The 27,117-nt window shown below is 37.9% G+C and overlaps 1 protein-coding gene across 2 annotated transcripts in view; it reads right to left on the bottom strand.

Moving 5' to 3' along the window:
- RELN (reelin) overlaps window positions 1-27,117 on the bottom strand; it is a 553,318-nt gene that overhangs the window by 98,599 nt on the left and 427,602 nt on the right. For both annotated transcript variants that reach the window (XM_072653135.1, XM_072653136.1), the window contains exons 28-34: window positions 25,616-25,851; window positions 15,400-15,557; window positions 14,212-14,419; window positions 11,895-11,971; window positions 4,522-4,680; window positions 4,098-4,286; window positions 3,085-3,358 (exon numbers count right to left, since the gene is read on the bottom strand). In XM_072653135.1, the coding sequence (XP_072509236.1) occupies window positions 3,085-3,358; window positions 4,098-4,286; window positions 4,522-4,680; window positions 11,895-11,971; window positions 14,212-14,419; window positions 15,400-15,557; window positions 25,616-25,851 (1,301 nt within the window). The remainder of the gene's footprint in view (window positions 1-3,084; window positions 3,359-4,097; window positions 4,287-4,521; window positions 4,681-11,894; window positions 11,972-14,211; window positions 14,420-15,399; window positions 15,558-25,615; window positions 25,852-27,117) is intronic.

Here is a 27,117-nt window from a genome sequence, read left to right as displayed (position 1 = left end):
CAGTTTAATTTAGAAGGAAATAAGGGAGTCTAGGAGGCAGAGGTGAGAAGGGAATGTGTCCCAGGGATGGAGGACCTCCGCTGCAAAGGCACCCTCCTCAGACACTTCCTATCTGTGTGACGCTGGGCAAGCCACTTGACCCCTGCTAGCCTCAGTATTCTCCTCTGAAAGATGGGGATCATTATAGCACCTAACTCCTAAGGATGGGATAATAACTGTAAAGTACTCGGCGCAGTACCTTGCACATAGTAAGTACTATATGGATGTTAACTACTCTTCGTGTTGTTATTAGCCTAAGTGGAGACGTCTCTCTTGGTTAATCACTTCCCAGGCAGGTGTGAACTGGGGAATGAAGGGCTATCCTCATTTGCTGAGGGGTCATATACTTGGAACTGTCCTACTTAAGTAAGAAAAATATTTTATTTTATTAGCTAGGGTTCCTTCAGAAATGGTAGAGTGGATTTAGGAGATACTAGGTTTTGAATAGGCTGAACAGTAACTAGTTAAGAGGAGGGAGCAGGAAGATACATAAATGTGTTAAAAAGATAGAGACAGGAATATGGCAGATAATGAAGAATCAGAGACATGAAAAGTTAGTCTGAACATACAGTGTTTGGTTGCATCATCATATACATATATATATATATATATATACATACATACATACATACAGAGAGAGAGAGAGAGAGAGAGAGAGAGAGAGAGAGAGAGAGAGTATATATTATATATATAACAGGATCTCTAAAACCAAAGAGGGAAGACAATGATGAAACCATAAATGTACTATGATCTAGTTTCAAAAGGTCTTCTATAGTACAATTTATTGTTCATCTTAAAACTGCAGGGTAAGGTTTATAGAATCACACGGAAGAGATTCTGCTTCTTCAATGACCAGAGGAGCTCTGGGCTGGATTGGAGGAAGTAGGAGTAAAGTAGGAAGGCAGTAAGATGTTGCAGTGGATAGAGAGTCAGACCTAGAGAGTCAAAAAGACCTGAGTTCAAATGCAGCCTTAGACGCTAACTAGTTGTATGGCCCTGGACGAGTCACTTAACCCTGCTTGTCTCAGTTTCCTCATCTGTAAAATGAGTTGAAGGAAAACACAAACTACTCCAGTATTTTTGCCAAGAAAACTCCAAATAAGGTCATGAAGAGTCAGCCATGACAATGACTCAACAACAACAAGGAAGATCTTATCAGACCAGACTTACAAGAAACCAGGCTAAGGAGGAGTTGGGTAGGGAAGACTGTGTACTCAGGATGCTAGACAAAGAGACCCACATCCAAGAAATGTCTAAATAAGACACTTCCTAAGCCACACAGAGCTGGGTTCTGGAATAAAGTTTTATACCTATAACTATTACCTGTCTGTAATTAGTGTCCTGAAGAATCATAATAATTATACTAGTATACTATATACCAAACCACTGAGTTGTGTGTGATATTGATAAAAACACATTATTTCCTAATCAAGGTGCTGGATAAAAGGTCTGTGTTCTCAAGATTGTAATCCAAATTCCCAGAGGTAGCAGAACATGAAAAAGCAGGCAGCTGACTCTTTCGCAAATAGATACTTGCTCATTTGGATTTCAACTTTACATAATTTATCTATGATCATGGGATTGGGAGATTATAGATTTAGAGCTGGAAAGGACATTAGATGCCAATGAGTTCAACCCCCTATATTTACAGATGAGGAACTTAGTTTTAGACAGGTGAACAGACTTGCCTAATGTCACCAAGGTAGTACACAGTGAAGTACCTAGGCCCTTTGACTCAAAATTCTTTGTCCTGTACACTATACCATGTTTTGGAGCTAGAGAAGCAGAAAAGAAAAAAGTCCTGAGCTGAGAGTCAGCAGACCTGGGTTCTACCCCTCCTTTGCTAGTAAGTAGTTGTACAGCTCTGAGAAAGTCATGTCACCACTCTACATTCCATTTTCCTCATGAGTAAAGTGAAGTAGTTGAAAGAGATGATTTTTAAGGCTTCTTCCAACTCTGGAATTCTGTGGAACAGGTTTTGATTCTATGTCACGCTGAAAATCAGACTGTCTTGACACTGACACAGAAATAAGGAACCCATGATTCTTAATGTTATGAAATCATCTTGCCAGCAGGAGCACACTACCTGTCATTATGGACAGAGGCATTATTTCCTATGCTGTGGTCACTTTCAGGTTTGGTAGTACTACTAGATGATGTGCCAGGTTAGGTGAAAAGTTCTCTTTGATGAAATATTAAGAATATGACATCACATTTAAATCTTATACCACTTATTAGGGTCATTGTTAACATCTCTGGAATTAAAGCCTTGTTAATATTTCAGTCTTACACCATGGATGAAATCAGGAAAGATTTCAAATTTAATAATAAAAGGTTCAGCTTTGGTCATTTATTTCTTCACCTTGACTGATGGATGCACCTGTACCCACCAGTATCCTAAACCAAAAGATGCCCATGGACCTGTACTCTGGGAATGGGTACCAATGGCCAGAAACAATATCATTAGCTAGGGGTAGTTGGTCAGTCAGTCAGTAAGCATTTATTAAGCACCTACTAAATGCCAGGAATTGTGCTAAGTGATTAGTAATAGTCTAGAATATATGTGAAGAGAGAAAAAAAGAAACAGAGTTGTCTCTTGAAGGTCTTTAGACTTTAAGAAGTGATTGATATCAGAGAGACTAAAAAGAGATTAAGTCTGTTTTCCCCTATGTTGTGTTTTACTATGTAGGGGAGAGAGATAAGTTAAGTGTCAGTCTGGGATATGGGCAATACTTATTTGTACTTTTGCTTTTGATTATAACTTGGCATTAAAAGGAACGTTCAGTCTGCAGTCATCCTTGTCAACAGGAAGGCTTGTGGAAGTGGAATTTTCAAAATCCTTTAGTTGATTGCATTACATTTAAATCCATTTAGTAATGCAATCTAAAGTGCTGTACTCCCCTCTGTCCCCCACCCACCGAGCATATTCCATATGTAATTATCAAGAAAGATTCATAGATTTCCCCAGGGAGCCCCCCCCTTTTTTTTCAAATTAGATGAGTGCAGCTTAAAGTTCTGACATGTAGCCAACATGATAATTCTCACATGGTAGAGAGTGGAAGGTAGACAGTGACTCGCTTCCAATTCTGGAATCTTTCCGAGGTGTAAATTGAACTTTCTGTGTAATGCAGACAGCCAATAGTTGGAGGAACACATTCTTCAGTGACAAGATGCCAGTCTCTCCCATTGTTTAGGGAATATTGGAGTTGAACACCATGGGAGTCACTGAAAGGCTTGGTGCAGCCCATGCTCAGCTCAAACTGGAGAAAAGTGGAAGCTGTCACGTGAAAATCCCAGGTCTCAGCATAGCGAGGTTTTCCTAAAAAAAAAAAAATAAAAGGGGGGGGGGAATTAACATTTTTCAGTTTGCTTTTTGAAACTCTACGATTGTAGCTAAATTTTTAGTTAGAAAACAAATAAATTTTATTCTTAATCATAGCATATTTATTTTGATTGTTTTCCCCCTTGTCATTTACTCATGCTTTATTTGTATGCTAAGAACACAGTAGTATGAATTGCTAATTCAAAACACTTTACTTCCAGGATTATAGATAATAGCAGGTCTCAAATTGTAATTCTACAAATTAAAAATATGAAGTCATCATACATTTAAAGGCGACCACAGGGCATAGTGGAAATATCACTGGCCAAGGAATTGAACGATCTGGATTCAAATATCATCTTTGATGCTTACTACATGAGTCACCTTGGACAAGTAATTTAATGTCTCAGGGTCTTAGTTTCCTCATATGTAAAATAAAGGGGTTGCACAAAATGGTCTCCAAAATCCTTGCCAGTTCCAGGTCTATGATTTTATGATATTTGTTCTATATTAAAAAAAAAAAAACTAGTCATGCCATTCCATTTCTCATGAAAGACAAAACAATGACTATGCTATTGCAATATCCAAACTATGTCAGGAGACAGATAGATATCTCTGCGTCTTAGAGGTATACTTTGCTCCAGGTAGTTAGGTATAAAGCTCTGCATTATATAATTTCCTTTAAAATCCTAAAAAAACATAGTTTCCTGTGGTGAATCCCATATTCTCCCTTTACCTATGCTTTCACTGAATGTCAGAGCAGTATCCATAGAGAGACAGTCAATGTCTACTTGACCTCCTTGAATTCTATACCAATTGGCTTGTAAATCTATAGAACCATCAAATTTATCCTTAAAACCGGTTTGAGAGCTGTCATTCATTCCTATAAGGACATCATCCAAGGCCCACTGTGCTGAGTGCTTTCCTGAAATCAGATAAAAATGGACAGTTAGTAGAATGCCATTGCATGGCCTTATTTAATATACCTTATAAATATGAAGATTGTCTTGCACTGACAAAGAATAAGAAATACATGATTTTTGATGTCATTAGGTTATTAGGTCACCTATCAAATAAGATGGAATACAACTTGCCATTACATATATATTTTTAGATGGATGAAAAAGGAACAATCAAACTTTTGGTGCATTGTACCCTACCATGTTGGGGTTGCCACCATCGAAAAGCTGTTGCAGATGTCTTGGCTTCCCGTGGCAAATCTATGGAAATGATCTGTGGTTCTAGAAAAGACATGAAGTCTAGCTCTCGAAGTAAATGCCATAGTATTCCATTATCATTTGAATATTGAACTACAAGACCTGGATAAAAGAAGACAGATAAATCCAGTTACTTGGATGTTCACCCAGTCACCAGTCCACACCAGACCTTTGCCTTGATATTTTCTCTTGCTTGGACTTCTGTTCTTCATTGGTTTCTTTGCTTCTTGTTCCTCCCATCTCCAATCTATCCTTCTTTACAGAGATGCCAAAATAATATTGACCATGCCACTCAGTGGCTCCCCATAATCTTGTTCCAACCAACCTTTTGTAAAATAGAAAATTAATTTTAATTCTATTTTGCTAAGACTTAATCAAGCTAGATTTAATATTCTTTTTCACAGTAGACCTTAATTTCTCCCATAATCCTTTCTAGCCTCATTTCACCCAATCTGTAGTCTAGCAAAAATGATTACTCGTGCATTTTATCTTTCTGTGCATTGGCTCAAGTTGCCCTTCTGTCTTCAGAATTTGTTTTCTCTTAATCTCTGCTTTTCAAAATTCCTATCCTCTTTAAAATACCACCTCCTCCTTAAAGCCTTCCCTGGTCCTCTCAATTATTAGTGTTTTTTTCCCTCATCCTGTTTCCCTAAAGGACATTGATTTCTGTTTTGTTCTCCTTCTATTTTACTTTTTCATTATACTTGTTTACATATGTTACAATTTCACAAAAGAATGTAAGCTTCTTCACAAAAGAATATAAAGTATTATATTATTTGTATCTTGATATGGACAACCAGAATGCTCCCCTGGGACCTTCATGATTAAAAAAAAAGAGCAACCCCTAGGATACTGGGTTGGCTTCCTGTGGAAAACCTGTGAAAGGGAATGGATGAGAGTGGCACAGGATGGGAAAGGCCTGGACAGGTTGTGATCAGCATCACTGAAAGGAACTTCTAATCTATGGGATCACAGATCCATTTAGGTAACTGAGTACTATTACCTCTTGAGAAAAGTAATAAGATAAAATTCTTCACACTACATGGTTAGGAATTTATTTTCAGAAATATCTGTATTTTAAAAACATCTGAGGTCCCTTTCGGCTCTAGAGTCATGATCCTGAGTATGATGTACAGAGAGAGAGTAATGATGACTATAAATGAAAATGATGAATATAAATAAATAAACGAATCTAAATTAGCACATCATTCATAGAGAAATTTTACATATCAGCTGAGGAGATCTACTCTGCCTGCATGCAAAACTGTTAACTTCAAATTTATTACTCTGTCCGTAAGGGAAATCTGAAATTCTGAAGTTCCTTCTGAATCCTAAAAACAAAAGTACATTACATCAAGGATCTGTGATTTGGTCAACATGTATACTTTCTCAAGTGATACAGTCCATCCGTAACTCAGAAGATAGTCTTTGGGAATTGCTGCGGACTAAAAAACTGATCCCCCTGTGACCCAGCTGGTGATGGGCACGGCTGAATTTTGAAACTCTCATGACACACCGTAATCCATCACTATTCTGTATAACAGTGTTCTAAGTGTGTTGTAATTAAGAAATTAATAACCTACATATAATCATATACAATAGCACTGCATGAACCTGGGCATTTAGTCTATCAAATCAAAACACTGTCATGCAGCCTGACAGTTTACTATATGTATTAGGAACCATCAAGACTACTTGTAGAATTGAATGACAAGATGCTGCCTCTGGATGCGGCATGCCATAGGAGAGAGAGTATGGTACTAGAGGTCACTTGAGAACCTGGGTTCAAGGTGTGGCCCTGAAATTTTCAAGCTATTTGACTTTTTTTAAAGCATATCATTCAACCAATCTGTGCTTGAATTTCCTCATCTGTAATCCAAAAATAATAAATAAATCCTAATAAGCAAACTAATTAAAATAAAACTGTAGTAAGTCATCAGTGTGTTTTCATCTAGTACATTCTAAGAATACATCAATCAATAGCATATCAGATGATTGCTATGGCAAAGTAGTTTTATATTGTGACTGGTATTTTGGATTGTTTCTGCAATTTCACTGACATCAGAAAATCCGTCTACCATGGTAGATAGGCACTTGCTCTGCAACTGAGGCTCTTTTGATCAACCATATCATCCTATCTCTCTTTTGTGCTTATCATGAAAAAACTTCAACCTCTTTATACATAAATAAGTGCTGGAAAGAATAAATAGGGTACTAACACTTACAAGCCTTAGGAGGATTAAACTTGGATTGATAAAAAATTGAGGCAAGCATCATCATCAAATTTATGAAAGAGACAAAGACATCCTCAAGAATGCTCGAGAATAAGTAAGGAATACGACTGCTTTACTTCTGGAGCTGTGACACTGACAGTATTCTCAAGGAGAAAGTGAAAATCATGTGCCAGAAAATCATGCCCTGGGAGGCAGAACCAGGATGAAATGTGTGCAAGAGCAGAGGTGAATTTGATTTCTATCCTTTATCAATCAAGGAAACATACTTGGGTTGGGCTACCTAGCAAGAGCTTTGATAGGCTGAGTATTATCAATTCCTCCTCCTTCTCTTTCTCTCTCTTCTCTCCTCTCCTCTCCTCAGCCTCTCTCTGTCTCTCCCTCTTTCTGCTTTCTTTTCTTTCTTCTTTTTTCTTCTTCTTCTTTTTTTTTTTTTTTTTTGGTAAGACTTGGCCTCCACATCTGACTGAGGCTGGAAGTACAAACCTGATCCCACCCTGACTGGCATGGGAACTTTAAGCTGGGATGGTTTTCTTCTCTTGAGACAAGCCAGTGGGGCTCTTGCAGGTTCACTATATTAATGCCAAACTTACTTTGGCTTACTCCACCTGACTTGTCTATCCTACCAAAACTCAGAACTCCTGGGCTCAAGATTTCTTCCAGTCACAGCTTCCCTCAAAAGCAGGTGTTACAGATGTGTGCCACAATGCCCATGCTTGAGATAATAACATTTTCAATAAAAATTTGGCCTGCCTTAGTACTCTTAATTTAGATCATAATACATTTTAGAAAAATGAAAAAGCAGGAAAAAGTTATCAAGTGGATAAATAACCCATGTAACAACAGAGAAAGTAAATGTTGATTACTAAGCACAAAATCTCACTGGTTATTTCCTTCTCTAGGACAAAGCACTCTGACAGTCATAAAAGTTGTCTTGTATTAAATTAACTCTTTCAGGAGCATCATATTCAACCCTAGTCCGCAACAAAACTCTGCAGAAATAAAGCAGGCTATGAAAGAGGATAATCAAAGAAGCCACACTCTGATAAGTGTTAACGTGTGGATAAAATGCAAGGGAGAGATGGCAATATTCATTTTATCCCATTCGCTGATCCTCATTAGCTGTGTCATTGAACACATTGTATGTCTGAATAAACCACGCAATTTAAGCTCATCTATCGACTGTTTTAAGACATGTAAAACATCTCTTTTTACATTGCAACTGCATCTGTGTTCTGCCCAGTCTTAATGAAAATAGCCCAATTCTGATTTTAATTCCAAATATGCAGATTGATGCTTCAGCCTGAGTAAGCCAAAAATCTTTACTTTCATCCCTGTAAGAGATTTGCCCTTGGATTTAGCAGATTTACATTTTAACAACCAGTTTTCCACAAAAGACTGAGAAGTGACTGCAGGATGCAAATTACACAGAGGGAAGGGGCTTGGGGTACAGGGATTTGAGACTGGTTCAGAAAAAGTTGCTTGTTTCCAACCTTCTCCTTCAGGCAGTATTCCCTACAGTTTCAATCACACCTGCTACTATATCAGAGGTAGATATGGTGCTGAGACCCACGCTACGCAGGGGGCCTTTGTACTGGAGGATACTTCTGTTCTCTCTTCCTGACTAAGAATTCTTCTTCTAGAGTTTGCTCTTAAAAACAATTATGAATTCTGCTTCCATTATTTAAATGGAACACTGACAATAAAAGATTAACAAACAAGCAGAAATATATACTGTTCTTTAGGTCTGAAGATGAGGCTGCTGAATATATTACTTCGAATTCACAGCATCAATCAGTTAACAGATATTGGCTGAGCAGCTGCTACATAGCTTTTATTCTCTTGGTACAAAGGAGGTATTATCAGTAACTCACAGCACTGAATGCTTTGAGGAACACAAAGAAATATAAAACATGGTCCCTGCCCTCAAGCAGATTATATTATAGAGTTAGGGAGTGACAGATACGCAAAGATCATCCAGTATGCAAGGCGATGGATGATAACTGACACAACAATACAAACAGGGATCACTTTGAATGCACCATGGCAGCTCTGTGGAGGAGATGGGATTGCAGTCAGATCTTAAGACATTGGTGGGATCTGGAGATAGCAGGAAGAAAGCACACCTGTGGAAAAAAAACACAGGGGAGTGCAAAACATGTTTAGAAGAGAGGGAGTTTGGCCAGAAAGGTAGTTTTGTGTGGGATAGTCCTGGGAAACAAAGCAGGGAAGGTTCATGTGGGTGGATTGTATAAAATCTCAAATTGACAGGACAAGGATTTTGGATTTTCTTCCTTAAGTAATCAAATGCAATTTAGCATGGGGGAGAGGGAGTCAGGTGTCACGTCAGAAAGACCTGGTTTCAACCTCTGATACATTCTAACTATGTAATCCTGGTGAAATTACCCTACCCATTCAATGCCCTGGGCTATGATATATTTTGCAGAGAAGAAGGTGCCAATTTTCATTGGTAGGAGGATACATGAATCCAGTGAAATCACAGGTCTAGTCCTATCTCATCCTACTGGGACCTATTTAAAGCTTCTGAACAGTGGAGCAACAGAAAAGAAGCCATATATTAGCAAGATTCGTTTAGTGGCAGTGGCAAGGACAGAATACATGGAGAAGTTGGAGGCACAGAGACCAATTAGAAAGCAGTCCAAACATATCTAAAATCATCAGGCTCATCAAATGACAGTGAAAAGAAATGGAAGAGACGGAGATGCCATAAAGTAAGATTTTAGAGATCATACTGGATATGAAGAATGGAAGGAATTGACAGGATTTGGATGAAAGGAGAAGAAAAGACACCTTTGTCCATCCTAACAACTCTATCCCCTTTACGAAAGCTTTTCTAGTTATGCCAGACTGTAATGACTTTGCCCTGAAGTTTTCTTAAACCCATATCTAGGAATTTACAGTTTACCATTTTCTTGTTTTTTTTCCAACTTATGTTAATTTATATAGTCAATTGGACTGTAATTTTTTTAAGGGAGGAGACCATACTTTATAATTTTTATCTCTCTCACAGTGCCTACAGTCATTCAAGGCACACAGGAACTACTCAGAACTATGCAAGATTATATTTTCAGTATATTTTGAACATTGACTGGCTTGAGGCTCATATTTACAGACTTTATACATTAATAAATAGAGATTTATAGCAAAGTTTTTTGATTTAAAATGAATTATTATGCACTTAATATTAAACATTAATGCTGCTACCTCACTTTGCAACTAGTTGCATTTAAATAACTGGGTCATCTGCAGTTGTCCTGATCCCTACCTGGCCACTGGAGGAGAAAGTGAGGCTGGTGAGCCCTCCCTCCCTCAAATCTAACTCACTTGCCAGTCATAGCATCATCTGCCTGATGTCACAGTTTCCTTCAAGATTGAAGGACAAACCACAGCCACAGCATTTAAATAAATTACACTCAATTCATGAAACGTCCTAGCTTTTTATTCACTCTTTGTCCTCTTCAAGATTATTTGCTCATCCATTAATTCTTATTCATAGTTCTTCTTACATAATTGAAGTTAGTTTTTACCTGTCTGGTTCTGACTTTTTCACATTACCTTTTTCATAAATCTTTTCATATTTCCTTATTTTTCTCATTCTTGTCAATCTTAATTGTATAGTAATACTGCACAACATTCACGGACCACCATTTGTGTAAATATTTCCCATTTGATGGACATTTAGATTACTTACATGTTTTTGTGATTAAAAAATAATGTTGCCATAAAAATAGCTTTCTCCTTGCTTTTTAAATATTACTTTCAGAGTACATTCCAAAGAATGAAACTGAGAGGCCAAAGCACATAATTATTTTATTCTATTTTCTGCCAGATTGGTTTCCAAATAGGTTCCACTGGTTTGCAATTCCACCAGAAATGAATGAGTATGCCTATTTCTATGCAATCCTGCCATCAGTTGATGTTAACAACTTCTGAAGCATATTACAACATCAGACACCAGATTTCTTACATTCTCAAATGTGACTGTATAAAACATATTGGATAAATGTAGCCTTGCTTTATTCTACCGATAATGAATATAGTATCATGAACTCTACTCTGACTGTCTGTATCATGGCTGGTATATTAATTCTCAAATTAACTGCTCTAGATATGTAAAAACTTTTTATTTTAATAGTTGCCAGAGCATAGACCAACTGATGGGAAGGTAACAGAAAGAAACGTATATAAAGTTGTCCCTCAAGAGTTGATTTTATTACATGGTTAAAGCTTTAATCAAATGCAGATGGGGAATGAACACAAACACTTTTTCCTGGCAGTCTGCAGCTTGATATCACCCTCAGAACTCCTATCATCCTATATTTTGAAAACTTCCAGAACTGCTCGAGAGGCTTGGGCTGTGACAGTGGTAGGTTTAGAGAGCCCAATGTAACAGAAAGATGCCTAAATGAGGGTTGGATAAATTCAAGGCTCTCTAAGGATTCTAGGGAACAGATTCAACTCAAACCTCTAAAATTCCTTCTATAATCCAATGAAGACTTAAAGCATGTAGAAAGTGTCATGGAGGGAGGGATGATCTTGGGGCAAGAAAGGAGTAAGTGTTCTACCCACTTAACAAAGATTTTCCAGAGACCCTCACTGATAGTATTAGTTTTTTTAAATGGACCAGAAGTGTGTTCTAGCTTGCATTCAGTTTTACACTACCTAAAATATTATGCCTCTAGTTTTAAAGTTACTGTTTCTTCTTTTCTCCTTAGGAAAAAAATTTTTAAAAAGTTTAGGTCATCCTCTAAACAAAAACCTGATTGACTTCTGTCGTATTTCAAGCTAGTTTGTATCCTGGGATAAGTGCTTTTACATATCCCTAAAACTATATTTCTTACCTGTGGGAAATGCCTATGACTGATTACGAGGTGTGTATAACCACATATGGTTAAAGTCATTTATAGAATATTCACAGTATTTAGAGCTAATAGAAGAGAAACAACCATTAAATAAAAATGGAAGATCCAAACTACCAATATCTAATCTTAATTTTATTTTTTAAAAAAAGTATGCCTCAATTTGTAGGTAGTAGTTACTGTGTCTGTCGGGAAAAAAAATTACCTTCATTTCTAGCTCTTGGTTTGCTGCAGGTAGCACCAGGAGTTTTGCTTCCAATCTGTATATAAAACTGAACAAGTCTGTGAAAAATAAACAAAGTTTACTTAAGCCCAGATGTAACTAGAATTAGCCATCTTGTATTATTTCTATTTTTAAACAATTTCTCTAAGCTTTAAATATTTTTAAATCCCAAATGCTCATAGACACCAGAGAATGCCTAGTTTATAACAAGTCCAATCCTCTAGTCAAACTGCTGTTATAATGTTTCATTTCTTTAAGTTAAAAGAACCTAAATTAAAAAAAATGTAAAGAGAGCTCTGAGTTTATTAATCATAGTTCTTCAAATAGATGATCATCTTGGTTCACTTAATTTTGTAAACTTAAATGAAAATTTGTGAAATTCACAGCTAATGAGATCCCAGGAAATGTGATATAATTTTTTTCTACTTTTGATATTGGAAACTTGAATGTTACACCTGCTTCAGGCCAGATTAAAAGACTTGATGTGAATTTTGGTGGCTCAGAGAAACAATGAAGGCTGTAAATCAGGACTAATACACTTACAACAAAAAGCATGCAGATTTACCTTTCATGCCTCAGTGATTTTGTGCACCGATGCTTTCTACATTTCCCACTCCCCAGACCCCATTTAGAGAAGGGGAGCGATCTTTGAATTGACTAATATGTCATCTAGAGTTCTGGATGGGTATAAAACTTGGATTGTACACAATACATATGTTGCATTGTTTTATTTTTACAACACGTATTATAAGCAACATATATGTATGATAAACAATAAAAATATCTGATTTTTTTTTTGCGCTCCATTCCTTCATAGAAAACTATCATTTAGCTTTTAATTAACCATTTTACCAGTAGGTGTCACTGTAGGCATTTTTCCAAGACACATCAGCGTTAATGGTATCCAGTTTAGAATTTGAAGTTGCCAAGCCCTGTGGTTATTTCACTAAAGAATTATTCATACCACAATCTTCAATCTATTACAAAAGAAAAGTCACGTCTCTCTTTCCCCTTTTCTTCCAAAGTTCATTCATGGGCAATTGGAGAAATATAGCTATTCATTTTTACTGGGATTTTTTTGTGTGGGTGTAGAATCTTGATAGGACTCCTCATTCATGAGGTTTCGTTACCACGTTGAGGAAGGCACAAGAGATGAGCAGTAATGGCAGGACAGCAGCAGCTGGTGCCAATAGTCCTAATGAAGGCATAAGCTTCCCCATGGGTCTGAAGCAACCCGATGGTCCGTAGAGATGGTCCAAGCCACTGGGCTGGTATTCTCTACATTGGCCCTCGCACTGTGTCTATAAAGTTAAAAGGCGATGCAAGGGAGTCAGGGGAAACCTCAGTGTAAAAAAGCAAGTTTGTCAGGTCTGATTATCTGGGTAGCTTTCTGTGTCTGCCTGCCATATTCCTCTAAGGTATGGATGTCTCTGGGAGTCTGATGAAGCCCATGGAACTCTCTTCAGAAACTGTTTTTTAATGCATCAAATAAAATAAATAGGATTACAAAGAAAATCAGTTATGCTGAAATATAGTTATCAAAATGTTTAAAAAAATCCAGCCCCAAATCCACATGAACTCCAGGTTAAGAGCTCAGATTCGTAGGTCTTCATTGGACATATGCTGTAGTCTACTGCTGTCTACTATTACTTTCCATTAGTAATTAATTAATTAATGTCTTTCCGTTTCTCCCTTGTGACCCAAACTTCAAATTTTTGATGATTGTGGTATTACAAAATTTTTAAAAAGAAAGTATAATCAGGAAAGCATCTATGTTTGAAAAGATGTTTGTTTTTCATCAAAAAATCTGACTGTTAGAAATGATGTAATCTTCAAGACTCCAACCATATGAAAATGTAATTGGGAAATGTTTAGCAAAATACATAAAAATACAATACTGCACAGATAATGCTATTTTGTGGTTTTCTAAGTTAATATGTGGCTCCCAAGTATCTATTTCAATTAGATTTTGACTGTACTGATTTCCTTTTCAGTTCTGGGTCTATCTGCATCTGGGTTTTAATGCCTTGTCCCATGATAGTGGTCTGCTAGATACCGATCAATGTATTGCCATCTATTTACAGTCAACAATTACTTATGCAGACCAATAAAATAAATATTTCTCATAAAAAGAGCCCATGTTCTAATTCACATAGCTCTCTGGAGGAGATATTATCATTTTTTGAACCAATTAGTCCGTTACATGCAATCTTAAGCAAAAGGGATAGCACAGGATTGGGCAATCTGTTACGTAATGAACACTATGTGCATTGAGGGGTGGTACTAATTTTCTATTAACCTGATATTGGTTGTATCCAAAGGGACAGTTCTTGCTTCCCTTTTGCCAGGCCCATTGAAGTAAAGAGATTTCCCATCACTGAGTGTTCCGCAGCCTGTTCCCACCTGACCTCCAGTTATCTTGTACCAGAGAGGGCTGAGTTTTCCCTCAAACCTGTCGAACATCTCATTGTGATTAGGCACATTAGACACACAGGTTCCATGTAAGGCTTCAAAAAAAAAGAAAGAAAAAAATTACATAGGAAATACTATGGTGAAGTTGTGAAATGTGAAAGGCAGATTCAGAACATGGTAAAAAAAGGTACTTTGCATCAGATTATTATGGAAATACCATAAAAATAAAAATTTATACTTCTAAATCACCAAGTGTCATCATTATCATTGCTTCCATGATCAGTGAGATTATTTGTACCTCCAGATAGTGTCTTATTGTGAGGAGAGACATAAAGAATTTAGCTTTCTCAGTTCATGATGCTGAGAATTTTTGTAAATTGATGAGAAATAGGTTAAACTTGGTGTGTGATAACAATTAAGCATGCTGAGTTGCTCCTCTCCTTAAATAGAAGATTCATCAGGGTGGCAAATGAATCAATCACAGCTTTAAAGGAAAAAAAAAACTATAAAAAACCCCCTACCATTCCTGAAATAGCAAGTGAACCGCATTTCCTGTAGAAGACGTGTCCCAACATATATTTATTTTTGGTTATATGCCATCTCCAGGTCAGCAGACTAAGAACCAGATAAATTTTTTTGAAGCCCCTCCAAATATTTTCCACAGAAACCTTCAAAGTTTAGTCTTTTTTCCCCTATCCTCCTCTTTACCCTCGGCTGCTTTTCTAGAATCAACACCCAAAGTTATAGTACGAACACACAACTCTTGTATGTTTCCTTGAAAAGTTCCCTTTCAGCAGTATTAGATATATTGACCTATCAATTGCAGTTGTCTTAAAAAAAAAATCTTTTTTTTCCAATGAAATTTATGTCACCAGAGTTCTCTTCTCTTCGCCCAGAACAACAATATTTATCAGATTCAAAGGATATTGTTCTTCTCATTGCCCTGGTTTCCATGATTCTTAGTTTTAAAGGTAAATAAAAGTCTGAACTTGACTTAATCAGGATTGGATTATTACTAAAACATATACTTGTCCCCACCCAAAAAAAACAGGAACTACATCAAAACTAGTCTTACCTGTATAACCCAAATCACAGAAACAAACCCCTGAAACACAGTCCCCATGGCCGCTGCAGTAATTGGGACAAGGCTCAGAGATATAAACTCCATCTAACCCAAATGGGGGAACAGTTTTCTGGGTACTACTCTCCTGGATCCAGCGGAATCTTGTTTTGCTGTTGGGAGAAACAGGAGATTTGTTGGCATTGCTATTATTTATTCCATTTGTGAAGTGGCTAATTGTTACACACACCAAAAATTAATTCTTAGTTAGGGCTGGCAAATTCAAGAGAGACTGATATGCTCTGACTACCCCACCATACCACTCTCCCTACACCTCTCAACTCAGTGTAGCCTAGTGCATGGAGAACGATAGTAGTGGCAGTAAGTGAAGGAGTGGAAGCTGAGAGACACTCAACCCCACAAATATGGACTGATGGACATTTAGTTGAGTGAGAGTAGCAACAGGATGGAATATTAGATCATATGGTTACATGAGTGTGATCATAATATCATATTTCATGTTATACAATCATATAAATCAAAACTCCTCTATCCGTACTAACCTATCTCATTCCCTACATCTTTCTCATGCATTCATTCATCAAACCAATATTTATTAAGGTTCTACTCAGAATCCATAATAAGCACACTTAGGACACAAAAATGCATGTAAAATTAACTCTGCTCAAGGACTTTACAACAAAATTTGGGGGAGGGATTGTGGACAGATAACTACGCCATGAGATAAGAGTAAGATAAAGGATAAATTTAGGTAAAGTACTGTGAGAAACATGCAGAGGCAAAGTTAGTTTTCACTTGTAGGAATAGAATGCTGGGAAGGCTTCAGGGATGTAGTAGCATCTGGACAGAAGAGAAGGACTTAAAGAGATGTATTCTAGATGCAAGATATGGAGTAAGCAAAGGCACTAAAAAATGAGAATGAGAGATGAAGGGAAATTCCTCTAGGTTAGAATGTGGAATAGGTAAATGAGAATAGTATGAATTAAACTGGGAATTTATATCTGAATTAAAACCAGGACACATGTAACAGAAGGTAAATTGTGAAGGTAAATGAGTTCCACTAGCAGTTTATGTCCGCTTTTATTTGGTAGACAATAGCATATCACTGAAATTGTGTGTGTGTGTGTGTGTGTGTGTGTGTGTGTGTGTGTAAGTGGAGGAATGACTTGAACAAAAGAGCACATCAGGAAGGTTACTTGGGCAATAGAATAAAAGATAATTTGGAGAAGAGATAGGCTGTAGGAAGAACAGTAAGGAGTCTTATGATAAACCAGGTGAGAAGAGATTAAAAAGAAGAATTGCAGTGAGAATGTCAAGTGGATGATGGATATGAGGAAAATTGTGGAGGTGGAATTATTGGTTTTTGGCATTCTTTACAATTGAATGAGGAGATAAGAGGGATAGGGAGAAAAGGAGGGAGGAAAGGAAAGAGGGGGAGAGGAGGAGAGGAGGAGAGAGGAAAAAAAAGAAAGAGGTATTGTTCCAAGGTTATGAATGAGTGCCTGGAAAGATTAAAGAAATTTGGAATGCAGGGAGAGAAGATATTGGAATGAACAGAAGAATTCACCAAGGACATTGAGGTGTCATTCAGATATCTAGCAATTATTCAGAAATATACAGCTTTGTGGAGAGGTTGAAGGTGGTGATATAGCTCTGGGAGTTGTCTACTTAGAGGAGAGAATTGAAGCTTATGGGAGAAGGTTGGGGGGGAGGGGTTAAGATTGAGTGGGAAAACAGAGGTGAAAAAGGAGGAGAAGGAGGAGCACTGATGGAAATCCTATTTGGATGTTTTTGCAGTGGTGAAGAAGGTCAGAGATTGAATCTGGGGAGGAAAATTTGGGAAGATTCAAGTGGTAGAAGAAGAAGGATATGAGTTTTGTATTTAATGAAGAGAAGTGGAAGGATTCAGGGAGAAGAACATTAACAGAAGATGCCAGAGAAGGAGAAAGTAGGAACAGAGTCAAGAGAAGGAATTTGGTGACACAAGGAAAAGAAGCTCAGTGTGGTTGTCAAGGTACTAACTGGAGCTAATAAAATGAGAATAATTTACCAGAGAACTTAACTACAAAAGATACTAGCAAGAACGACAAAATATTCATGAGATTGTCTCAAGTCCTTCGAGAAACCTTTCCTACATCCTTAAGATAGTACTTCCCAATGATCCCCCACCTGAAATTACTTTATATTTATAGCGCAGTGCCTGGCACATAATGCTTAATAAATTTTCTCTCTTCTCCCTTCCTCTCTCTCCCTCCTTCCCCTATTCTTCATATCTGCTTATTTTATAGACATGTTGTCCCTTGAAGACAGGCACTGTTTTATTTTTACCTTTGCATCCCTATTGCCCAAAACACTGCCTCCACATAGAAGGTACATAATACTTGTTCAATTTAATAGAATCTCTGCTCCAAATGCAGGTCAGTCTTTATCTTGGAAGACAAAGTAAAGGGGACTGAGGAACTCATTTCTACTCTCTAAGTTATTTGAGAGAATTGAATTTACTTAAAAGTGAAAACAGAAAAAAAATTGACAAAGTATAAGGTCATCTTGACCTCATCAGGCTTGAAGGTGATATAATGATACACAGAAGGGGAATAAGGATCACTGAACACCTGGCCTTAAGTAACAGATAACGGACTCTTTCTGACATGGAGGAAGAGGGAGCCTTAAGAAACAGCTGCTTGTTTTCCAAGGAAGGATGATACTGATCCCCAGGGAAGACATCATTCAGGAAAGACGAGAGGAAGAAGAGATGAGTATTGGTGGTGTTTGGTGATTTCCTTATGAAAGGAATTGGAGCGGTTAATTGTCAACTTGATAATAAAAGTAGAAAAGATCTTACAGTCTTCCCTGGGCAAAGAAGTACCATGTGGTGGAGAACCGAATGAGCCTTGTCAAATCTGATGACTACTATCCACTTCTGATGGTCTACCCAATCACCCATAATCATAATTGATACTACCTTAAATTGCTTGAAAGCAGTTTGGAAAGCTCTGCTAAGAAAATGATATCTTGGGTAATAAATGGTAGGTATTAAAATCACAATTTGTGTTGTCATAGTAAGAGGCTTCAAAAGGAAAAGGAAGATTTGGGAAGTGGTGAAAAAGATAGTGTCTAAGAAAAGGATTCGGGGCTATAGCTAGAGAAATAAGAGGCTCCTGGACAAGGATAGAGGACATTAAATCTGAACTGGAGAGAATGTATTTTCCTAGGGCTTAGCAAATTTCATTAAAATGTTATGAACTGAAAAAAGAAAAATTTCTTACATACATTCATCAATTTCTGTCTCTGTCTCTCTATATAAAAATATAAAATATTATATAGACATAAAACAGAGAGAAGCAACAACATAGGAAGACAAAAATCCAAGAAAGAGATTGCCACAAAACTCATGGCTTTAGGTTTCAAAAGGATGGCTAATCAACAGGGCAAAGTAGAAATCCCAACATGAAGAGACAAATTTGCCATCAAGGATATCAGTGAAGCTTGGAATTATAGGATCACAGCTACAGAGTTAGGTGTAACCTGAGAGGTCCTCTAGTCTAAGTCTCTATTTGCAAACAGGGAAATAGATACAAAGGTGGAGGAACTTACACAAGTTCAGATAGGTAGGAAATGGAAGAGTTGGGGTTTCCATAATGGGATGATGGCACAGGAAGGGTATACTTTATTCAAAAGAAACAGTGCAGCGAAAGAGGTTATGGGGGGGGGGCAGAATAACATTGTCTGTTATGAAGATATAATTACATGAAGAAATCCAGGAAACATAACACAGGGTAGGAGAAGAATATGATATAAATTATTTGGATATAGATGACAAGAAAGTTATTTTCCTCAATGAATACAACAAGATCACTTGGACAGAGAGAAGAAAAGGATCATGATTCTGGCATGGTATCATTACTTAGTAATGATGGGAGGCTTTAATTCTCTGAAACTCTTATTGGATTTCTTTCCCTCTGCCAAAAATAAATGAATGAAATAAAAAGAAATTTATTAAATTTTTACTATTTTCTAGGAAAGTAATTTCTTGATATGTTTTAATGATTATTCCATATTAATGGAATGAGGGCAACCAAGAGGGGAAGCTTTAGGTCAGTGAATTTGACTTTGATTTCTAGAAAAATTCAAGAATGTATTAATATAAAGATGTGTCTGCATTATCTGTACCTAGAAGTAGTTTGTGTCTAGAGAAGTAAGTAGTCATCACAAAAAATCAGGGCAGCTCCAGTAAGAACAGGTCATGCCAGAATAAACTAATTTTATTTTTTTGACAGGATTCCCAGATCAGGGAAATGTTCTAGAAAAGCATTTGCCTAAATTTGAACAAAGCATTTGACAAAGTCTCATTCTTTGAATACTGCTCTTTAGTAAATAGGAGTAGAAAAATATGACAGATTAATGAAGGCTGCCAACTTATGGCAGGAGATGAGGACTTAGACTCAGTTCAAATAATTTCCATCCTTTCTCATCACTGAAGTTTAAATAGCAGGAAAAATGGAGAAATTATGTATGTAAATATAGTCACACGATTATGTTTCTGATTCTTAAAGAGTTTTAGCCACTTAACAATCAGTGAACTGCAAATCTTTTTCTATTGTTATTCTAAATCATCTAGTCTTGGCAAACATGATGAATTTAACAAACACCTGTTGTTTACTAGCTTCAAAAATTTTAAGGGATTCAGATTGACTTTTGAGAAGTCTGCCCTACTGTCTATAAATGCTTTAAAGAGATACCATGTAAGTTCCTGTTTAGGCACTTAAATGGAAAAAGGTATATGCATTTTCTCTAGAGTGGATAAAATTTTAAAAAGTGAACAGGAATCACCTTAGAATGTTGTGGCTGTTGTTGCTATTGAGTTGTTTTCAGTTTTGTCCAAGTTTCTGTCACCCTATTTGGAATTTTCTTGGCAAGAGTGGTTTGCCATTTCCTTCTCCAGCTCATTTTACAGATGAGGAAACTGAAGCAAAAAGGGTTAAGTGACTTGCCCAGGGTCACACAGCTAGTACATGTCTGAGGCTACATTTCAACTCACGTCCTCTTGAGTCCAGAGCCCAATCTATCCACTGTGCCACTTAGCTGCCCTTTAGAACATTAAAGTGGCCCAAAGGAAAAGAATAACTGATTCAGAGACCTTTGTCTTCAAGAAACAAAGTTTATTACTAGAGATGTCTGTTGAATTCAAAAGTCCTATGAAGTTTTGGTTAAGGGGTTCATTATGATATTGAAAAAAGTGAGAGTATTTCATAGGTGCATAGATGGAGAGGTATAAAGAAGCTTATAGGTCAACCTAGTTCAACTTCCTCATTTTACAGATGAGAATATGAAAGGCAAGAGAAGTTGCAAGAGAAGTTAAATAACATGCACAGAATCAAATAAGTTACAGAAAATAAGTTACAGAGTCTGAATTAGACTCAAGTCCTATGATTTTGGCTTCAGTGCTTGTCTCACTACGTCATTCAAGTAGTAGTGGAATGGTGTTGTGAGCTAGGCTCTTTAGCGAAGTGACAGGCAAAGCACTGGGCCTGAAGTCAGGAAAATCGGAGTTCAAATCCAACTTCAGACACTTGCTAGCTGTGTGACCCTAGGCAAGTCACTAAATCCTGCTGGCCTCCGTTTCCTCATCTGTAAAATGAGCTGGAGAAGGAAATGAGAAGCCATTCCAGTATCTTTGCCAAGAAAACCCCACAAGGAGTCATGAAGAGTCAAACATAACTGAAACAAATGAATAACAACCACAAATTTATCTTGTCCCCTGATATTGATCCATTGTCTATCAGGGACTCTTAATTACGTTTATTTCATAGACTATTTTGTCAGTCTGGTAGGATTTTTATAACTGTATTTCAATTATATTATATTCATACATATATTATATATATAACTTTTTCAATACAATTGAAATGCAGTTTTTATATATGTATGTATATATGTGTATGTGCATATATACATGAGATGTATGTATATATATACACATGATATATGTTTGTATGTGTATGTGCATATATACACGAGATGTATGTATATATATACACATGATATATGTTTGTATGTGTATGTATATAAAATCGTAAGTTCAGAGACCCCTGTTCTAGATGGATTTCTCAGTAAGAAGTCTCTTTCTCTGCTCTAGGAAGTCATATCGAAAGGATCTATAATTCTTTTTCTCTTAGTTCCAGTCCGCAGTCAAATACAACATTCAGGAAAAACCCTCCATAAAATCTCTTTCTTCTCCAGGGATGCTTCCCCCTCAATTGCCTTCTCCCAACTACATTCCCCCTCCTCATTATACCCTCACACTCAGGCAAAGATCTTGATGAAGAAAAGCTGCTTTTCTCCAGCTTCTATCTCCTTCCATGCCCACATTTGTGGTCCTCTGCACAGGTGCAGGAGTGAATATTCTGAAAAATCCTGGGCAAGCGTGTAGAACAGCATTCACATGTGCCCAGAGCACAGCACTCTATTTCTGTATTCTGGGGAGGGGTCCTGCACAGGCTCCGTGTTGTACTGGAGCTCTTTTGTGTATCTCTCAGTTGGTGGAGGAGCGACCTGCCAGCACATATTTGTGACAGCCCACTTCTTCCCCTGGCAGAATGCAGAATCAAGAAAATTAAGACAAATAGTCTCCATCTTTGTGAAAGTTAACTTAGCATTATTTCTGGAAGAACCAATATTCCAGTAGCCATGGTAAACACTCTGCCTTGTGGCAAAATATCTCCAAATGTTTAACACCTAAAACTCTCAGTTTTCTAACAGCCCATCTGGGAAAATCTGGATTCTTCTGAATATACCACAGACAGTACAAAAATAGGCCATCTACCCAGGCTGAAATGCAAACATGTTTAGAGTTTTTTTGGTAGCTAATTCTTTATAAAAGAAACCCCACCATCAAACAGCCTGGACAGCATTCAAAATAACCCAAAGAAGTTGTTTTCCAACAGGAAAAGATGATCTTCCAAAAGCCCCCCAAAAAAACTCCAAAAAAAAAAAAAAGATACTGTCACATTAGCAGCCTCGTAATACTGGCCCAATCTTTGGTGGCTGGGATGAACTTCTGTTGTTTCTGAGAAGCAGCTTTTCTGATCAAGTTAACTCTAAGAGTCTGCTGTTTCATATTCCACTGTTCCTAGTTGGCTTTGGGAAAATGAAACTAGCTAGCTCCAGATTTGTGGTCCTCGGCAGAAACCATGTAGCTTCATGTAGCTTTCACTGGCTAGATGCAAAAGACTTCTAATACACTGATCTCACAGTAAAAAAGGCAGGCATATGATGATTTCTTAACTGTGGCATGTCACTGCTACCCAGCATAGCAGAAGGGCATGATCATTTCAGAAAGGAACAGGGAAAGAAAGGCAGAAAACATAAGTCTGATTTACATCACCTAATACAAAGCTGAATATTTTATTACAGGACCCCAAGCATCTCCTTTGGGGCTAGACTAGAATGAACCTGCACGTTGCTGGGGGCTGGCAGCTAGGTGGTCCATGGGATAGAGTGGTGGGTCTGGAGTCAGGATAACCTGAGTTCAAATCTGACCTCAGATACTCACTCACCCTGGGCAAGTCTGAATGAATGAACAGCAACCATCACCATTTCAATAATGGCAGGTATCCTGATCCTTATCCTATGCTGTTCTCTATTATCCGTCCTTGATGCAGTTGGATAATACTGTTCCTCATTAGCTAGGCTATGAGGTGACCTCAGTAGATCAGAGCTCCTTTGGGGAAGGGACTACTTTTTCCCTCTTTGCATTCCTAGCAATTAGCATAGTATCTGTGACCTAGGAGGTATTTATTGACTGACTGAATTCATTTCCTTCAGCGCTTGATCCTTCTGACTCTTCTAATGCAACAGAGGCAGAGATCCTTCCCTTAGCCACCATCTCTATGAATTGAAAGTCCCACACCCAGAGATATCTTTTGTTATTTCTCACTGGCAAGTGGAAACAGAACTTTAGAAATCATCTATGCCCTGCCCCCAAAGCCTTCCAGGAGATGTAGCCTAAGGAGCAGTGAGGGGACAGGTTTGCTGAAGCAGGGGGGGAAAAGTGAAGCACCCAAATATTTGCCCCAGCCAAACAGCTTTGGTGTTAAGGAAATACTGCAATCTACTGTTCCAAAGAGTTTGAGAAAACTTTTGAACTCCAATTTCTTTTTGTTTGACTTTAGGCAATCCCTTTAAAATCTAGGTGACTTTTATTTCTCCTCATCAGTAATAACAATTAAGTAGCTCTTTTGGTGGCTTTTTTTTACCTGCAAAAAATTATATTTAAAGTTCATAAATTGGAGAGAGGAGGAAATAAATATACATATTGCTCTATTCCATAACCCAACAAATATAAGCTGAGTACTGCTGAAATACAGGTGCATGAATGGTCTGCATCTCTCCAGTCATGGATGAGTCCAATTTAATTTGTTAAGTTGTTCAGTTGGGTCTGACTTTTTGTGACTCCAAGTGGGATTTTCTTAGCAAAAATACCTTAAGTCGTTTGCCATTTTCCTTCTCCAGTGGATGTAGGCAGACAGAAGTTAAGTGACTAGCCCAGGGTCACCTAGCTAGTGAGTATCCAAGATGAGATTAGAACTCAAGTTTTCCTGATTTTAGGTCCAGCACTGAGCCATCTAGCTGCCTCTATTAAAGTGGCAGTGAAGCACTAATCAGTTTTGAACTATGTAAGTAGCTCAACTCTGGCTCTTGCCTGTACCATAGGAGTCAACTGGTTGCTTCAAACACTTGAATTTTCTGTTTATTTCACCCAATACCTACCTGCCCACTGGGTATCACTAGTAGTGAGGCTCTTTCCTAGTTTATGGGTGTGGAGAGTGAAGCCCTTTATCAAGTCCTACTAAACTGCTAAGTAAAGACAATGATTCTTTGGCTTTTGAATGAGAGTTGTGAAGTGACTAAGTAGAAAGGTAATTAAATGAAGAGTTTTGGGGTTTTTTCTTTTGGAGGTGATCAGAGTTAAGTGACTTGCTCAGGGTCACCAGCTAGTAAAGATCTGAGGCTAAACCAAGAGATTTTGGTTGGTAGACACATAGGTGAAAATCTAGGCAGACATCAGAATACTGTGTAGCTGATGCAGGAGAGTGAGTTAATAGCTGACTGACAAACTCACTGCGCTGACTCCTGGCAGAGACAAACACAGCCAGGCTGAAGAGAAAAGGAACCTCTTCCACATTTTCTTGTCTCTCCCACCTTAGTTTTCTGGGAGATTTACACAGAAATCTTACAGCTTTGCCATTTTGGGGAGGAGCTGAAGGAAAGAAAGATGGCAGCATAGAGCAAACGAAACTTCAATAACTCAAGCCAGCATTCAGATGTAATGTGTCTTAAATTAAGTCCAACAAAGCAGAGCAGTGACAGGAAGAGGAACACATAATAACTGTCTATAGTAACCAGGTAGTCATTAACGCTATCCTCTGATGCCTATGTTAAACAGTTCCACTGTATTCAATTTAGCTAATTTTAACAAATTTTTATTAAGCACCCATCACATGAAATGCACTTTGCTACACCCTGGAGAAACAAATTCAAAACCAAAAGAGTTCCTGCCCTCAGGGAGCTTCTATTCCACTGGGAAAAGTACACACCTGCATAGGATAAAGGGAACACTAATAACTGGGAATCTGGGAAAAAGCTTCACAGAGGAAGCTGCAAATGAGCTAAGCACTGTATTTGGGAGGTGCACAAATCAAAAGGGCCTCATAGAGACTCATAAATCTAGATAAAAAAAAAACCAACCAAAACCCCAAATTTTCCCACTTTGGCTTTTCTACATGTGGATTCTACTTTTCAAAGGATGGGCTCTTGTTTACAATACTCTTGGATCTCAATAGCTGGTCTCTACTATTTCTTATGCGATGGCCAGGTAGCCTAGTGGATAGAGTATTGGGCCTGGAGTCGGGAAAACTCATCTTCCTGAGTTAAAATCCAGCTTCAGACACCTACTAGCCATATGATCCTGGGCAAGTCACTTAACCCTGTTTAACTCAGTTTCCTCATCTGTGAAATGAGCAGGAGAAGGCAATGAGAAGCTACTCCAGGATCTTCACCAAGAAAAATCCCCAAGTGGAGTCACAAAGAGTTGAACATGACTGAAAAATGACTGAATAACAAGTAATTCTTGTATTTGTATGTACAAAAGCCATAATCAATAGGTTTTGGAGGCATCACATAAAAAAATGAAAATGGCTTGCATTATTACCTGGATGCAAGAGATCTTGGAACAACAATGGTGATTCTTGTCCACACCTCGAAGTCCCCAGTATAATACATGGTAGGTTCACTCAGTTCCCGGGAGCTTCCTTCACATCCTTTGCCTCCAGGGGATGCTGGATAGCAACCTTCTTTCACCAGGGACCAGAAAAGGCCAGCATCGTGGGAATACTGCAGAAGGACTGGTGCAGAACTGCTGAATTGGTTAGTGCACCCTATGTTCAGCTGGAAAAGGAGGATTAGGATTATAGAAGGTCCTGGTTCAAATAAATCAATGAGGCAGTTAAAGATGCTTTATTTATTGAATGCTAACTATTCACATGCCTGATATACGATGTATTCTGTGACACAGGTACCTTTCAGATACTGCTCCATTGTCATCCACTTGTACAGGTAAATAAATCCTAATCACAGACCCAAGACCCTTTTTCACAGCTTTTGAAACTCTTTTCAAACATGGCAGGGAATAGACTGCTAGACAGAGAGGGTTTTTTTTGATTAAAGGGGCTATCTGTTGAATAACTTGAAGAAGCCTATTCATTGAATGGGTGTATCTCACTCAAACTGACAATGTGATAAGACCTTAGCCTGAAAGGGCCAGGGTCTGATATTGCCTCCTGGGCCATCTCCAGTCATTCTGATGAAAATCAGGCCACTGGACCCAGATGGTTCAGGAGAAGGAAATGAGGTTGATGACCTTCCATAGCCCTTCCTCACTCAAGTCAAAGTCAACTGCAAGTCATGTCATGATCTTGAGGTCATGGTCCTCTTGGAGAATGAAGGACAAACACAACAACAACAGACATAGAGGTACCTAGACTTAGCTTCAGATCCTGCCTTTGAAACTTGCTGTGTGACTCTGGGCAAGTGCTCACCTTCTCTGAGCCTCACTGGTAAAATGGGAACAATAAGACCAATAATTTTCACTGGACAGGATTTTTCAAGTGAGACGAAGTATAGAAAGTATTTTGCAAACCTTAGAGCACCACAGAAATGGTAGTTTTTGTTGATACTACGTATGGAGCTGTATTCACAGTTTAAGGAACTCCTGGTGAGGAATGCTCTCTCCCAATGCAGATTGGCACCTTAGAGTCTTAGCCACTATGCCTCTGAGGGAGACTGTGGACCCAGGGCTTCCTGACTTCCAGTCCAGCTCTGACTAGTTCTATAGCATGCTGCTTTTCATCTATTTTCATTTTCCTCATTCTTGTCGTCTTATATTAGAAGAGTTCAGATAGAAATGATCCTGGGACAAGGGCCTATCTGACCACCCATCTTTTATATTGAATGTTCATAGCAGAGCAGAGGTGTCAAACTTGTAGATGCTCCTGAGTGTGGCCCAAGCCAGAGTAAAATGTAATCGTGAAATAGTTAAGGAAATAAAAATACAATAAAACATCGATAATACTATATTTTTAAACTAAGCCAATATGCAGCTCAAAGGGAGCCTTATCTATGGATTGGTGACTCCGCTTTCTATTTTGGTTTGAC

The sequence above is a fragment of the Notamacropus eugenii genome, chromosome 3, assembly GCF_028372415.1.
Source record: "Notamacropus eugenii isolate mMacEug1 chromosome 3, mMacEug1.pri_v2, whole genome shotgun sequence".
NCBI lineage: Eukaryota > Metazoa > Chordata > Mammalia > Diprotodontia > Macropodidae > Notamacropus > Notamacropus eugenii.
This window is presented reverse-complemented; position numbering and strand designations above follow the sequence as displayed.